At 48.0% G+C, this 16336-nt stretch overlaps 8 protein-coding genes across 8 annotated transcripts; 5 read left to right on the top strand and 3 right to left on the bottom strand.

Annotated features, from left to right (window-relative positions):
• Positions 1 to 793: 793 nt before the first annotated feature.
• On the bottom strand, positions 794 to 1227 carry COCVIDRAFT_11182 (hypothetical protein; the record flags this gene model as incomplete). Its single annotated transcript, XM_014706741.1, has 2 exons — positions 794 to 976; positions 1012 to 1227. The coding sequence occupies 2 exons, from the start codon at positions 1225 to 1227 to the stop codon at positions 794 to 796; spliced, it is 399 nt and encodes a 132-aa protein (XP_014562227.1).
• Positions 1228 to 2172: 945 nt separating this feature from the next.
• Positions 2173 to 3904, bottom strand: COCVIDRAFT_84502 (hypothetical protein; the record flags this gene model as incomplete). Its single annotated transcript, XM_014706816.1, has 5 exons — positions 2173 to 2971; positions 3033 to 3202; positions 3263 to 3392; positions 3492 to 3634; positions 3695 to 3904. The coding sequence occupies 5 exons, from the start codon at positions 3902 to 3904 to the stop codon at positions 2173 to 2175; spliced, it is 1452 nt and encodes a 483-aa protein (XP_014562302.1).
• Positions 3905 to 4947: 1043 nt separating this feature from the next.
• On the bottom strand, positions 4948 to 7726 carry COCVIDRAFT_11180 (hypothetical protein; the record flags this gene model as incomplete). The annotated part of the gene is made up of 3 exons (XM_014706740.1): positions 4948 to 5729; positions 6164 to 7616; positions 7682 to 7726. The coding sequence occupies 3 exons, from the start codon at positions 7724 to 7726 to the stop codon at positions 4948 to 4950; spliced, it is 2280 nt and encodes a 759-aa protein (XP_014562226.1).
• Positions 7727 to 8157: 431 nt separating this feature from the next.
• On the top strand, positions 8158 to 9198 carry COCVIDRAFT_84038 (hypothetical protein; the record flags this gene model as incomplete). Its single annotated transcript, XM_014706815.1, has 1 exon — positions 8158 to 9198. One exon carries the CDS (start codon positions 8158 to 8160, stop codon positions 9196 to 9198), a length of 1041 nt encoding a protein of 346 aa, XP_014562301.1.
• A 438-nt stretch (positions 9199 to 9636) lies between these two features.
• Positions 9637 to 10919, top strand: COCVIDRAFT_84577 (hypothetical protein; the record flags this gene model as incomplete). The annotated part of the gene is made up of 5 exons (XM_014706814.1): positions 9637 to 10088; positions 10168 to 10336; positions 10395 to 10662; positions 10712 to 10811; positions 10868 to 10919. Coding segments are annotated over 5 exons (1041 nt in total), but the record flags the coding sequence as incomplete, so codon positions are not given.
• Positions 10920 to 11385: 466 nt separating this feature from the next.
• Positions 11386 to 12545, top strand: COCVIDRAFT_84056 (hypothetical protein; the record flags this gene model as incomplete). The annotated part of the gene is made up of 2 exons (XM_014706813.1): positions 11386 to 12096; positions 12171 to 12545. The coding sequence occupies 2 exons, from the start codon at positions 11386 to 11388 to the stop codon at positions 12543 to 12545; spliced, it is 1086 nt and encodes a 361-aa protein (XP_014562299.1).
• A 1310-nt stretch (positions 12546 to 13855) lies between these two features.
• COCVIDRAFT_11177 (hypothetical protein) lies at positions 13856 to 14492 on the top strand (the record flags this gene model as incomplete). The annotated part of the gene is made up of 2 exons (XM_014706739.1): positions 13856 to 13969; positions 14076 to 14492. 2 exons carry the CDS (start codon positions 13856 to 13858, stop codon positions 14490 to 14492), a joined length of 531 nt encoding a protein of 176 aa, XP_014562225.1.
• A 1628-nt stretch (positions 14493 to 16120) lies between these two features.
• On the top strand, positions 16121 to 16336 carry COCVIDRAFT_84606 (hypothetical protein; the record flags this gene model as incomplete). Its single annotated transcript, XM_014706812.1, has 1 exon — positions 16121 to 16336. A coding segment is annotated over one exon (216 nt), but the record flags the coding sequence as incomplete, so codon positions are not given.

Below are 16336 nucleotides of genomic sequence, written 5' to 3'. Positions count from 1 at the left end.
TAGAAAATAACCCCGCGGTTGAATTCCTGTCCAACAATATTCTAGTATGCCGTCAACTGCTCCGTATAGCAGCTATAGCAGCAAAGATGAATTCGCGAATGGGATATCCTTTCCGCCGATCCAAATAGCTACAGAGCTAAACGTGGCATTGCATGGTCCGTAGGAGCCTTGACTGTTAGTGATACTAGGCGGATTGAATGTCTTCAGCCATGCATCCATGGTTGATTGTGGAAGATACGAGTAAGAATTGCCGGAATATACAGTATAGGCCCGCGGGCCATTGTCGGAACTGGATCGTTCTTGCCACGGGATGAATTGGTCACCGATTTTTCATGCCGTCTGGCACAAAATCCCAGAAGTAATTGCGACACGGTAGTTTGTATCCTCTGGGGCTCAAGGAGAAGTGTGAAAAACCGGCTTGTCGATGACACCGGCCTCAAAAGCGCCAAGCATTCATGGGTTGTATGGAATTGGGTTGTGAGGATTAGGATAGGAGATGCTGTCCTTGCTTGGATCTAATCCTGGATAGACGTTGGTGAGTTTGGGGAATATAAGGCCGAAAATTCCGTTCCAATTGCCCGCAGGTGCGACCTCTCGATGGGCAATGTCAACTTTGACTAGTTGCTGTTTGTTTTTTCACAGTCAAACCCCCGATAGAGACTGGTTCATAGCCAGCGGACCCCTGATAGATATCACCGTTGCCATACGTGATGTTAAAGTGCCGATCCGGAATCTGCCCACCAGAATATGTAGATGGTGTGAACTCGGTGGAGTTGCATTGTGACTGAGGCACCTACTTCAAATTGCGATCGACCCAAGTGACGTTTTCCGACGGTAGCCCATAAGTCAGCACTGCGCCAGTGTCAACCAACATCCGAGAAGTTTTTCCGCCAACCTGTGCATCGATTCCATAGAAAGCCTGGAATTGAATTGCTTCTAGCGGCGATATTCCAACGCGGGCGTTGCGCTTAACAACCTGGTTATCTGGGCTAGAGCCGAGACTGGGCTCACGGGTAGTTTTGAGATGGATTTGGAACCCATTGACCGGAATTCCAAGCTTTTTGAGCTGCTCTTGAACGTCCAATTGAGCGTTGGGACATCGGCACGCGGACGAAAATCACCGTCGCTATTCGTCCTACGGTCTTCCAGTGCAGTGCTGATTGCGTGCGAGGACACCAGTATGAGAGCTGCAACAGTGGCGTGAAGGCTGGTGCGAAGTGCCACCATCTTCTCTGCTATTGCCAAGCGGCCGCTGCGTTTCGACAGGATGTGAGATATCGTTGTATAGATGATTCGGTAAACAGATTGAGGCACATCGTGAGTTCAAATCCGTTCAGATCAATACGAGTTCTTATACCGCTATTGTAAATGTTTGGAAACAGCAGGCGGCACTGATGAAATGAATCGCACCTTCACTAATACATTTTCGTGCCGTGTAGATAAATGGCGCTTTTCCGGACGATCCGGATCTCACTATCAAGTGGCAAGTGCTTAAAACCTGGAGTTTAATCTCATATCAAGCCAATGATACGCACTCTTCCTAGCTTGTTCGTGCTTCTTCGGTCTTATTTCTGTTGTTTCAAACTCTATGCAGGATAGCAAAGAGGGCATATTTTCCATATGTCATTAACTGCACTATTCATGGTGCGGGTTGGCACATACGACGGGAACATGCTGGGATCACAACCAGGTCTATTAAGGACTTTCTACAGTCAGCTTAGAATATACTAGTCCAAATTTGGGAGTATTTTACCCACAAAAGGAGACAAGCGCGTCTTTCTTACTTTCGCTTATACCCTTAATCCTTAATAAATGCTTATAAAACAGTTTTCAAGCATCTTGAAGAACTCTTGATAGTACATAGCTGTTTAGTAGAAAGTCGCAAAGAATTGTGGAAAATCATTGATAGAAGAGCACACGAATAACTGTCGAATAGTATAATGTGGGGAGGTTAATCTTAGTATCGGAAATTGAATGATCCAGAATTTGTTACTTCGCTAGGGACCTCAGCATGCTCCGTTGTATGTGCCAACCCGCAGTACACAATGGTAAGTTGTGCATTATTGTGTTCGGAGTGGACGTTTACCTAAAAGGGTCGCAAAGCCCTGACCGTATTGCACCTAAACCTTCTAAGCTGTGTTTCGCAACGAGGGACAATTGAATACAATTTCGCTAATATACATAGAGGTTCTTCACCTCCGCATTGTTCATCAGTATCCTCTTGTTTCGAGCCTTGAGAGAGTACTTCATGAACAGCGCTACGACAATCACTCCGACTGCGAAGCTAATACTTGCACACCACGCGGTCCTGTAATGCGGCGAATCCGACGCGGGCCACAGGTAAGGAGTGTACACATTTGATAAGTTACCCAGCATATTGATAATGGCAAGCGCCACCGATTTCTTTTCATTGGTCTGGCCAAGAGTTGCGCTGCTCCACCCCAACAGGATATTGTTAATGCCGAAACTGAAGCCCACAAAGAGGAAGATGCTGAATAGGCGCGCGGCAAAGTTGCTGGTGGCGAGGGGAATAATGAAGCCAATTATTACGATGCCTTTGCATATCACGATATGCCAAGTACGCTCGTTCCAGCGACCCGACGTCCAGGAGATGATAAGTCCAATGATGGCAGCGAGAAAGAAAGGTGGGCACGTTAAGGCAAGTGTTACATTCCGGCTATATCCGAGGCCCAGCATGACGGTGGGGATAAAGTTCTGGAATCCAAGCGAGGAAACATGCAAGTTGTACATCAGAGTCATCGCCCAGGTACGCCAGTCAGTAGCTGCGTATCGGAGACCGGACCAGACGCTGGTGCTTTCTTGTATATCAGTTGTGTCGATGAGGATACGGTTGTGGGCGAGTTGCCTCTCTTCTTCGGTCAGCCATTTGGTGGTCAAGGGGTTATCGGGAAGAAGCCAGAAGGCCATGAGAGCGGTAAGTGCCGAAAAAACACCCTGGATGATAAATAGCCTGTCGTCCAATTAACCATCAAGAAGGAATGCAGTGTTGAGGGATGTGCAGGCGGACATACCACTGCCAACCAGTCAATCCAAGCTTCTTATCCAGCTGAAAGACGCCTGCTGCGATGAGGCCTGCGAAAGATCCAGAGAAATTATTACCAGTGGTTAGGATAGCGAGTCTGAAAGCGATCTCCTTGCGCGTATAGAACAAACTGATGATATATAGTGCCCCAGGGTAAAACTAGAAGTAAACGTTAATCATATTGCTAAATCCGCAAGATGAACACAGGCGGAGACCTACTGGAGCCTCGACAATACCAAGAATGAAGCGAAGGACCATCATACTGCTGTAGTCGTGTGCCAAGAATGTCAAAAGACTGACAAGCGACCAGGCAAAACCAAAACCTGCCATAACGAGGGAAATTCGGAACCTATTCAATAACATGTTGCACGGCACTTGTGCAGCTCTAATCGTTGACAGTTGATCAGTACTGTGCATGCAATACTGGATGAACAGGAGGTCAACTTACATATAACCGACGAATAAAATAGACACGCAAGTATTGTATTGTGTTCCCTGTAACCCAAGATCTGCCTCAAGGTTGTTGAGTCTCGCGTTGACGATAGCGTTGCGATCCAGGTAATTGAATGTGTACATGAACCATAGAATAGGCTGAGCAAAAGGTTAACTTATTAGATTATCCGTCGACCTTGAACTAGTTTTGCAACTTACCATGATGTAGTAATCCAGTTTCCTCACGAGCTTTATCTCTCGAGGGTCTGTCTTCGCATGTGCACCGAACTTATCCACTTTGTCCATGACGGGTAGCTTCAAGTTTTCCACGTCGCCGTGCTGTATGGTGTCGACGAGCATGATGTGATTTTGGGTGGCCTCATGGTCCTTCGTTTTGGTGTCGCTGATTGTGTCTGGAGTCTGGGACATAGGTGCATACATCATGGGCCGAGATTGAGCAAGACTGTTTTGTCGGATCTGAACTTGTCTAACAGGTGCCTTATATGGCTAGGAGGTGATCTCACAGTATTTATCGAGCGATGAGTCTCCTTGTTTCGGCCTAGGATACGGGGAAAGGACTTATTGCGTACTATGTACTAGGTTCAGGTACATGAGTCCTTATCTCGACGAGATACCTCTAGTGCGGATATTTGATCGAAAGCTTGGCTTTCATAAAACTTGGCTGGCAGGACTTGTAAGCACACTATGGTCACTTGTGATAAAGGAGATAAGGTAAATCCAACGATTGATAGTGCGGATGTCAATGACAACTACTTGTAGGAAAAGACCAAAGGGATCTTGCTTTAATATGAACGTAAAAACAAACTCCATCAAGTTTTCTTCACATTAGGGATGGCTCTACAGGGCATCGATAGAATATATATAGGAATTTGCATGCGATGTGAGGGATTATCTCGCCTCCTGGGACATCATCACGAGGCAAAACTTGGGAAAATACCGTGTATGAGCTTGAAATAATCTCAATGGGCATTCATGGTCGAAGGGTAACTACAACACAGCTACTGATGCCGTAACACTCATTGCCTCTTGGGCTAGACTCATTTAGGTAGCTAAGTCGTAAAGGGCGACTAATCAGTAGACTGCCATGATACCCTCATCATCGCCCGAGATAAAGTGCGGGGTCGGAGCTCTTCCGGAAAGGAGGTAAGTGTTTTGACGATCACTCATCTGCAAAGCTCAAGGCACTTTAACAATTGAGAAAGAAACCGAAACGGACAATCGAAGCATTATAGATTCTTGACAGTTTGACCTTGGCCGACATGATTCGCAACGTGTTGAACGAAATTCCATCAACATGAGGGAGACAGCGGTTCAACTTTTTCCCTCAGTTAGGGCAGAAAGTATCGATAAAGATACGGAGGCTCTACTAGGGTATACTATCCAGAAGACAATGTGCCCTCATTATCCGGTGCGGATACTGACCACCCATCGAGAGCCAGTCCGTTTTTCGCTCAATACCACTCCTGGCCCCTTGCTTTGCGCCCCGCTTCCGCCGGCCGATATGCCCCGCCTTTTGCTGTCCCCAACCCCTCCCTCACCAAGCCGATCAAAAACTGCACGCCAACGGCCACGCCATCCACAACCATGACCTGCCTCTGCTTAGTGCCGACGGCGTCTTCGCAGGCTTCCTTCGCGCCTGTCATGCCCGCGCACCCAAGCAGCAGACAATCCGCCTTCCTGCCCTCTACAAGCTCCCTTGCCGCGCGCGTCACACCCGCAAACACCTCTTGTTTTGGCTTGTTTTCGAGGTCGAGTACCGAGATCTTGCACGCGACACATCCAGCAGAATAGTTGGCGAACCCGGCGTCGAAGATGGTCTGCGCGTGCAGGATCTCGGAGCGCTCGCTGGTAGTTATGACACCAAGCTTGTTGCCGCACATGCGGGCTGCGTATAGAGCTGATTCCATGATGCCGAGGACGGGTGCTTCAACTTCTTCGCGCAAGGCCGTAATAAGTGGGTGATTGCTGAAGCAGGCAACGAGGAAGGCGTCAAAGCGATGTTTAATAGGTACGATTCTGCGCAGGCACTCGGCAGAGGAGAGGATTCCGTCGACGCGGCCTTCAATCGCGCTGGGAGCTGGTGGGGGTGCGGTGAAGCCATAGACTGTTACGCCTGGGGGGATCTTGCTCGAGATGTTTTGCAGGCAGGCGTTGGTGATGTGAGGAGATGAATTTGGATTGATCAAGAGGATAGAGATTGGAGTTTGTTGAGTACCCGATACTGATGGTAAATCTGTGATAGTCACATCCATCCTGGTGTGGTCCTTTGGTCTATGATGTAGTGTGGCTACCGTTTATTTTGTTTCGTTGTTGATTGACAAGGAATTAAAGACATGGCGAGCGAGGAGTCGGTTTCTGTTCAGCGACTAAGCTAAGTGCCACAACTCCTTCCCCACACCATATCATCGGAGCCAAATCAGACAGCCGAGCCCGACTGCACTCGATACGATTACTGACATCAAAATCAATAATGCTTAAGCATTAGCTAGCAACTTGCTCAAATGAAAAAAAAGCGAAATGGGATGTAGAACGTTTGATCAACATAACTACAAGATATGCCCACATCAAATTCATACAGGCACCAACCATTTCACCATCATCGATGTGAAAACCACTCAATATACAGTACTATTCACAACCAGAAATCTCGTTCTCCTGGTATCATACCTCTTCCTTGCTGGCCCATTCTGCCTGTGACAACTTTTCCCTTGTTCCGACGCAAGAACTGCCCAACACCCTTTGCTCCGACAATACCAGCGCCGTCATGTTGCCACACAACGTTGCCTCTGAGAATCGTGTATCTCGGCCAGTTCTGAACAGAGAGACCTTCAAATGGTGTGTAGTCGACGCCATGATGGAGTTTTCCTTGGGTGATAGTCACAGTACCTCTCGGATCCCCAGGTGGATACCATATGACCAAATCCGCATCGAATCCTACCATCAAAGTCCCCTTTCTGTCATCCATTCCATACAGCTTGGCAGCATTGCTTGCTGTGAGTTTCACAAACTGTGGCAGAGTGATTCGTGCCTTTTCGGGTGGTAAACACGCTTCCGACTGGTTGAATAGTAATGCCATCCTCGTCTCCAGGCCCGGTAAGCCATTGGGTACCTTGGAAAATCGAACAACACCGTCCACGATGCCGGCCTTTTTGCCTAGAGGGTGGTCGTACTTTGTCGCGGCATGGTCCGAAGACCAGACAGTGAACGCTCCGTTAGCGAGGCCGCGCCACAACCCCTCAAGATCCGACGGATGGTGGCGCAAAGGCGGTGCACAGATGAACTTAGTGCCGTGAGAATGGTCACCGTTGTGGCATTGCTTGATCTCTTCGGAAAGAAGAAACAGGTAGTGAGGACATGTCTCGGCATGAACTGGCAGGAGGCGCGCTTGCGCAGCCATAACATGCTCAAGGGCCGATTCGGAAGACATGTGTACTAGAAGAATAGGGGCATCGACGAGTTCAGCGAGTGAGATAGCCCGGTACGATGCCTCGTCCTCCGCAAGGCGCGGTCTTGCGACTGCGTGGAAGAAAGGATCTGTGTTGCCTTTTGCTTCAAGACGCTTGATGACCATGGCGATCATATCCGAGTTTTCCGCATGTATCATGGTGGTCATACCCAAACTACGGCAAGAGAGCATGACATCGAGCAATTCGCCATCATTAAGTTTGTATGGCTCGTATGTCATGTACAGTTTGACAGAAGTAATCCCTTCATCGACCAACTTTGGCATCTGGTCTTCGAGGATTTCCTGGGTAGGATTTGTGACGACAAGGTGAAATCCGTAGTCGCAATACACCTGGCCATTTGCCTTGGCGTGATATTGCTGCACGACGTCCAGTACCGAGGTTTCATGACGTTTCTGGCCGGCAAAAGCGAGAACGGTAGTTGTTCCGCCTGCAATGGCACTCCGCGAGGCACTCTCCCAGGTGTCGCCGGTTGGCATATTGTCTTGTTGAATGTGCGCATGTGAATCTATTCCGCCTGGGGTGATGTAGGCACTTTCGGCATCTATCACTTTGGCATCGATTTGTCCCATTGCCAGGTTATATCCAAGTGCAGCAATTTTGCCATCTTTGATGCCAATGTCTAGACCAGCGGGGAGAATTTCGTTTGCAGTCACCTTGAATCATTTTCATGCATCAGTGGTCCAGGCGACCAGGCATTCTGAAAGGGGACGGTACATACGAGAATGCCATTCGTGATGACGCAATCATATTGCTGTTGAGACATGGTTGAAGTGAGACCTGTGTGCTCGGTATGAATGAACAGCAAGCTCCATCATGTTGCGTTGGAGGTAGGCTTTGGGTATCATCGTCCTCGCCATCTCCCAATGCTGCTTCTGACGGTTGGCTATTACACAACCCTTTCCGGCTGTTATCTCGGCCGTTCGCTACGTACCCTGGTTGGCCTTGGCATCGGCATGGACATCGGCTTATATGTTATCGGTGCACACCTAACAACAAATTGTCCTTTCATCGATGTACTTATCTCCATCCATTACCCAAATAATTTGATTGAAGATCAATCGTGCGTCTCCACTCATACTCTGACCATGCTCACCCCCATGTCTTTTGGGTGGTTGACGGGATTTCTTAATGGCCGCCTACCAATCCTTCCATATCGCTGACTTACGGAAGTGCTATTCGGCAGAAGCAATCAACATGAGTGGGAAACCAGACTTGCTCATAATCGATTCAACCGTCCAGGAGGTCGACGTCGCTCGCCGTCAAGAATTGTCCAATAAGGTCAATTTGCTATATTATGATTGCCCTACGGTTGATGAATTCAAAAAGCGGATGAAGCCAGGGGGCCCTTATGCCAATATTGTGGCCGTGATGCGCAATGGCTGGCACAAAGCTGGCCCTCTAGCGGACCAACGTCTTTTTACTGCTGATGTCGTGGCCTGCTTCCCTAAATCGCTGAAGCTCATCGCATGCAGTGGCCACGGGTACGACGCCGCAGATATCGATGGATTAACCGCTCGGGGAATTATGTACTGCAATACGCCAAACGCATGCACCGAAGCTGTTGCTACAGCTACCCTGTCTCTCATCATCGACTCATTCCGCTTTCTGTCCTTCGCGCAATGGTGCGCGAGGTATGATTGGATGAAGAGTCGAGAGCTGGGCCCCATAGCTGTCGATCCTACCAACAAGACTTTGGGTATCGTAGGACTTGGAGACATTGGTCTGGCCGTGGCTCAGAAATGTGAAGCTGCGTTTGGTATGAAGATTCATTATCAAGGCCCAAGACCTAAGCCCGCAGTCGAGAAGTTGTTGAGTCATGGGGCCGTATACCATTCAACCGTTGAGGACATGATTCCCGAGATCGATTGTATCGTCCTTGCTGCACCTTACACCAAGGAAACTCATCATTTGCTGTCGCACAAGCAGTTTTCCCTCGCAAAGAAGGAAGGTCTACGGGTCGTGAATATTGCGAGAGGTGCAATGATTGATGAGGACGCCTTGATAGAGGCTCTAGAGTCTGGGCGCGTCCCCGGGGCTGGACTTGATGTTCACGCAAGCGAGCCTGAGGTCAGTCCCAAACTCAAGAATAATTGGAAAGTTGCTCTGCTGCCACATATCGGCGTCTGCTCGAAGAGTAGCTGGAGCGAATTTGAGAGAATAAATTTGGACAATATCGAGGAATTTTTTGCAACAGGACAGCCATTGAGACCACCTGTCAATCGTATTAGCAAATAAACTAAATACATATACCACAAAGACCCCATGTCTTTGGCGGCATGAAAAATCACTATAACGTGACCTATTTTTGATATGTCTCTAAAGGCATCCTGTCGGCGACTGCCAGTGAAGGCGGAGATATTCTTGTCATCCAGTTTGATTTCGCCCATATCTTGGCGCCGGACATTGCCTCTCCTTGCTCATGCAAGGGTGGGGCGGAGGAATCGCCGATGACGGACCAGGTATCAGAACGGCTATAAGCAGAGTTACATTCAGGTAAGAATAAAATCGCATCGCTAGTTCCATCATACTAGCTTATTCAGATCGTCTCTAGATTGTCATTCGCCATTTTTGTCAGATCAACATTCATCGACATCATCTATGCGTAGGTCAAGCGCCGCTAGATACTAGTTCAGTGCAACACGCTAATTCATCCCCTCTCTGCTCCGAATATTAGCTTTCTTTCTCGTTATCGGAGCTGGAGTCGTCGGCCTCACGACAGCCCTGGAGCTTCGGCATCGGTACCCCTCAGCTAAAATCGTAATAGCAGCAAAATATCTCCCTGGCGACAGCGCACCAGACTACGCATCTGCATGGGGGGGCGCGAACTGGTTCCCTGCTGCTACAGACAACGGCCCCCAACAGGATTATGAAGCAATCACGTACCGCAAGTTTAAGAACCTTTGCTCAAAAAGACCGGAATGCGGCATAAAGCCCATGCAGATCAAATGGCACTATGAAGTTCCCATCGAGGAAGCCGGAATATTGACTCCAGCAACTGGGAAGCTGTGGTTCGAGGATCTGGTAGGTGGGTTAATAGAGATTGGGAAAGATGAGCTACCGAAGGGAACGGAATTCGGATTCGAGATGGCGAGTTTTGTAATTGATGTGCAGAGATATCTACCATGGTAAGTAATGATTTTAACTGTTTTCACTCCTGGTTCACCAACGCCAGTCTCTAAAACACTGGAAATAATCTTCTTTCAGGTTGCAGACCGAAGCTACCCGCCTCAATATCGAAATACATCGACGTATCTTCGGCTCCATCGACAATGCGTTCAAGCGTTACCCTCAAGCTACAGCCGTCTTCAACTGCACTGGCCTAGGGGCAATGACTTTAGGAGGCGTAGAAGACAATACTATGTATCCTGCTCGGGTAAGTCCTGCTTCATATCATGCCCTAACTACAGAGTCTCACTGCGATGTGAATATAGGGTCAAATCCTTTTAGTAGAAGGCCCGGAGAAGCCGATAAAAAACATGTATTTCCGCGCTCCACATCGTGCTGGCGAAGCCACACATATCTTCCCTAGGGGAGAGAACGGCGGAGTGATCCTGGGTGGATGTCGCCAGAAGAACAACTGGAGTGGTGAAGTGGATCTTGCGTTTGCTGAGGTCATCAAGAGGCGATGCTGCTCACTTGCACCAGAACTGGGGAAGCCAGAGGACTTGAGAATTATCAAGCACGGAGTTGGACTTCGTCGTACGTGAAATATACTGGGTATATAATCAACGGCACTAACTTTAGACAGCCGCAAGAGAAGGTGGGCCACGGGTAGAATTAGAGATGCGGGATGGCAAGGTGGTCGTTCACAATTATGGGGCAGGCGGAGTGGGCTTCCAAGCATCGTGGTGTGTTCAACTCATACATTTAAACTTTACTAAAGTACTCACACATTTTCTTGTAGGGGTTTGGCGCGATATGCCGTCGATCTACTTCCTGAAAGAGCACGAATGTAGGGGATGGGGTCCTTCCTATAACGACAATACACCCTATAATGATACAAAGGAAAGCAGATGGTAAATTTCCATGCTTGAGGTTATCAGTATGATTCGCTGGCACAGAAGCAGAAAGTTGAGTGACTAGACTCTCTTGTGATCGATGTCGGAAAAGTGAAGCCCTCCATGGACGAAAAACGACTACCCTGTCTCGATGCCGCTTATCAGTACGCATCCGTTCATGACTTGCATCTGTAGCCGCCTACCTAAGGTGGGTTCGATCGGCACGCCCCGGGTTCAAAGAGGGGACGTTTGATAAGATCAAATGATGAGGTGCCCCGCCATCACATCCGTGCCGGTATCGCAACTCGGCCGAGCGATCGGCTTTGCCCGACCATGTCAAGTATCATCAATACATGGCATGCGGCCAATACTATGGAATAAATCTTAGAAAAAACTACAATTTACCACAAAATCATGCTGAAATATGAATTCGACTACAGGATCGGACCAGCCGAGGCTGTTGGTTGTTGCTGCAGCGCAGATGGGCCCAGTCAAAAGCCTCTCAACACCTAGAACAGAAACTCTACACCGCATGCTCACACTGCTCGAAAAAGCCGCCGAGAACAACGTCAAGCTTTTGGTATACCCCGAGCTAGCTTTTACCACGTTCTTCGCTTCCTATATCATTAGAGATCCTGAGGAGCTTGCCAAATTCTTCGAGCGAGCCTCCCCCTCAGATCCCTACGCCTTCGTCAACTCGCCAAATACCAAGCCTCTCATCGACCGCGCAAATGAGCTAGTAATTGACCTCTACTTTGGCTTCGGCGAGCGCTGGGTCGACGACGCCAAAACGACAGATTTCAATACGGCGGTATACTACTCGGCATCGCAGCGCAAGTGTTTAGCAAAGTACCGAAAGGTGCACCTTCCAGGACGAAAAGAGCCACTCACGACTCCAGGATTCGCTCAGCAGCTCGAGAAGCGGTATTTCACAGTCGGTGATCTGGGTTTTCAGGCTTTCCGGGCGCCGGGTTTGGTGGAAGGTGCGTTGAAGGCCAAAGACGTTGATGCAGCCGCTGTATCAAAGGAAAACCAAGGGAAAGGCGATCCCATTATCGGAATGCTTTTGTGCAATGATCGTCGATGGGCCGAAGCATGGAGATGCTACGGTTTACAGGGTGTTGAGCTGCTGCTAGTAAGTCTTGCCTCCATTTCTTCTTTTGTTTTACCTTTGGCGTAGGCGACTGCTTAAATTATTACTATCCACAGGAGGGCTACAACACAACAGCATTCGCCCCACAATACGAAGGCACTCCCGAATGGCAAGAACAAGAAGCTCTTCACCACCACCGTCTCTCCTGCCAGGCAGGCAGCTATCAAAACGCCTGCTTCAGTATTCACTCTGCCAAAGCTGGTATAGAAGATCACGGCTCACTCATTGGCGGGTCAAGTATCGTCGATCCCAACGGCCATATTATTGCCGAGGCGAAGACGAAGGAAGATGAGCTCGTGCACGCGACTATTGATCTAGCAAGATGTAGGAAGGGGAAGGGCCGGGTTTTCGCGTTCGACGACCATCGGAGAACAGAGCATTATACAAGGTTGTTGGAGCAGACAGGAATGGTAGAGCCGGATTTATTATAGTTAAGCATCTATATAAAATTGGTATCATACAATAAAGCGTATCGAACAAAGGTTCTATAGGTCTTAAGAAAACAGGCGACACATCGTTTTGTTTGATTTGGACGGTGAAGTGCACACATGACGGGGAAATCTCTCGCCTTTACTCAAATAAGCACTGCACACACCAATCATTAACATACCGGTGTTTCATGGCGGGAACTTTATGCTCATTGACATGTCGCTCGTGACCCCTAGCTATCATGACAGGCACTTATTGTTAGTCAGTCGGAATATTAGAGAGATCTTGGAAGAATGAGGTGAATGGAAGTTTGCAGTACAAAGCACACAGGCGTACCTCGTATTAGGTGAAACCAAGGCAGACGTGTGACGCATGAGGTCTTCTTCTAAACCTTATCGGCCATCAGACCAGCTATTAACATAGCAGTTAACTATATTTTATTTCTCCAACTTACTGAGATCGCTCTTGTAGGCACTAAAATAACAACTGCCTCTCATAGAAACTTGGACAAAACCTAGAAATTATGTTTCATCACTGTTTAATCGCGTCATGTGTTGATGCCCTCCTACACTTTGTGACCCTCAAAGTTAGGCGGCGCAGTCGTTACCGATACTACTGGCACAGAGCTCTGCATATATTGGTGCTTATGTCAGAATTTGATAGCTGGCCTATGTACTAACGCTAGTACAGCGATGACGCTAAGTACCCTTAGGTTTGCCGCCTCAGGTCTGTTGTAGAGATTATTAATCTGCTGTTGGTAGCTTAACACCAAATTACGGCAGCTAGACTAAGACGAGACTGTCTGGCCTCGTTCTTTATAATCATGGCCTATCAACGCATGATCCGAATCTCCCGATGCAGCCCGCCTGCATGCCACCCGGACCTACTGCTTGACACCTTAGTGCTTGAGGCATGGGTATTAATCAGCACCGGCCTCTTCGGATCTGTGTTCACTCAACGATCGCGCGATTGCGGTTCTGTGCTGATTACATCTTCATGCATGAGGGAAACAGGGACCAGGTGATATTGGTACAGCGAATCGGATCACGATTCTTCTCAAAGCCAAAGGTAGGCGAGCTAGGCGAGCTAGGCAACACGATCGTGAACATCCGAGATTTACGCCTTGCAGAAAATCGATTGATTACAAAAGGTCGGACGTACGTCTGTAGAAAAGATTTTTAAACCCGGATCACTACATAAGCTTGATGTTTCTCGAAATTGAATTCCTACCCCACTGGCCCTTTCTTTTGCTTCATCCTGTCCGCCTTGTGGCGTAGAGCTGAGAAATAACAATCACAATCCAGACGCAGTCATGGATTCTTTCAACGATCGCGGCTTCCCCATAGTTAACCTTTCGAACGACGGTTGGTCTACCGAGGACGAGGCTACTGCCACCTGCTTCTGTGGATCTGTGCAGTTAGTTTTAGTAAGTCTTTTTTCATTAGATACTCTGAAAACTCTGATAATTATGATTTCTCCTTGTCATGTCTCTCATTGTTACGCCAAGTTCCCTAAGCTGATGTCGTTGAAAGCCTCTCCAGAAACCTGGCCTCCTAAACCGCCATGTCTGCCATTGTGTCGACTGTCGCAAGATCGGATCCGCCTTCTACCAATCCAACATCACCGTGGCAGATTCGCATCTCAAACACATCCGTGGTGAGAACAACCTCACCGCCTTCAGCGAGACGGAAACAATCCGTGCCAACGCGCGAATGACGAACTACTTTTGCAAAACATGTGGAACTCTTATGTATCGCCGTGGCGCTCGGTTCCCTGGAATGACTATCTTACGTACTGGCACTGTCGATGACCTCTCCTTGGCGGAAACGAAGTTACGGCCACAGGTGGAGCAGTTCATTGAGAGGAGAGTTGCCTGGTCTGTGCCGATCGAAGGGGCTGCTCAAGCGATAGGGATGCACCAGCCTTCTGATATAGAGGGAATTCCATAGAACTTTCTAGATGTAACTACAATGTATTTCCTTTTACTCAATCATAATCATATCGTTCATTGAAAACATTATAGATAGTATATCATAGAAGATATATTAGTATATAGTGATTATCAACCGAAAAAGAGAGATAGCATGAATATATAGAAAGAATGAAGAAGGAAGTATATGCTAGGGCCTAGATAATACTACTAATCATAATGATATGTAGCCATATGTTCTGCTCTAAACTAATGAGAGACTTAGCCGTTCTAGCTACCTACGCGAAATCTTCAGCGACCATTACGGCTGCGATGTAGATGCTCTTGAAGTCTTCACGGTCAACAATGATAGGTGTGTCAACTAGCCCTATCGCTATCTCAACTAACTTATGGACTACAAAAGCAGTCTGCTGCATGGTGCGAAATCTTATCTTTGAAAACATCTACGAGTATAGGCAGATCGAAAACCCACGAGGTCCTCCGAAGTATGTCTTGAGGTTCTTGAGGCGCTAGTGTGTTAGTGTGCACTCGTCGGGACATGAGCCGCTGAATTTCAAAGTTGTCACACTTTCAAGGTACTGTCATATTTCCTCCAAGTCGCCTCTCTGGGAAGATTTTCGAAGTCTTTTTCTTGAAAGTTGATTGATGAAGTTAAAATTCATTGGCGGAGCAATTAGTACTGCAGCGGTGGTTACGACAAGTGACAAACAGCATAGAACTAACATGTGAGGAGCTACTCTCTTTCGTTACACCTTGGCGATCTAGTTGCAGCAGATGTACTACGTCCTCTCAGCTGCACAGGGGTTTCTCCCTCGAATAGTTGACAGAATTTAACATACTGCTTTGCCTCCGGCTGATTCAGGGCGAATTGGGTTGCAGCGACGGTGTGAGCGCGCGCGACTTAGCGTCTCCGCAACACACACGCGAACTCGAGCACGTAACACGACCTCGCATTGCATATTGCATGAAGGAAACAGACCGGGTATGTTTCCCCTGACTGGTGAGCTTCCGCCGATATGATGTATGGTATATACTTAGAGATGATCTCTTCGATGTCACCTGACATTCGCGGCGCCAATCCACTTCGCCATCGTCCGGATGCTGTGGCCACGCGCAATACCCCCTCAGGGCCAATGCTTAAGGCGACCTGGTGAAGCAACGACGCCATGATTAATTTTTCTGCTCGTTCGAATGATTGAATAGAGAACAGGCCTTCCAGCCAATGCTACTGTGGAATCGCGGGTTGCGCGCCCAAGAATTGGTCACAAGGCAAACGCGCAAGAATAAGGCAAGCTGGGAAATCTGGCTTGGGTTTTGTAAACCTGTTCGCCGAAGCCATTGGGCCATGGACGGTGCAGCCACTATGTTCTGTTACCGGCCGGTTGATATTTATGTCACTATGTATCCCCAACAAACCGACACAGCTGAATTCTAGCTTTGCATATGCAGCTCCACAGCTATGATTGAGATATGCAGTGTTTACTATTTGTACTGTGATGCAATTACTAGGTTTGATAAGCTGGCTGCTTTGCATCATTGAATTGTTGCTTGTTGAGCCGTGCTGCTCAACAATGGCGTGCATACTTGCTGTATAGAAGCGGCATAACTCTAGCCTGACTGCGCCATGATTCAGTCTCATAACAGCTACCAGCTGTTGCTGTTCTAGCACCTGATTTTATCATTTTTGTACAGTTTATAATACTTTTACAATCTACGCTATCGTCATACGACATTTTTTTCTCTAATACAGGCACCCACAGCGAAAGCTCGCTGTATCTTTCAGAGTTTGCTGTTTCTAGTCGAAGTCCTTTTCCTGACCGAGCCGAAAAGTGGGTTTTTCGCCAGGTTGCGTGGGGAAAGTGA

This window comes from Bipolaris victoriae (genome assembly GCF_000527765.1).
Source record: "Bipolaris victoriae FI3 unplaced genomic scaffold scaffold_1, whole genome shotgun sequence".
Classification (NCBI taxonomy): domain Eukaryota; kingdom Fungi; phylum Ascomycota; class Dothideomycetes; order Pleosporales; family Pleosporaceae; genus Bipolaris; species Bipolaris victoriae.
Note: the sequence above shows the minus strand (reverse complement) of the source record. Positions and strands in the feature narration are given on the sequence as shown.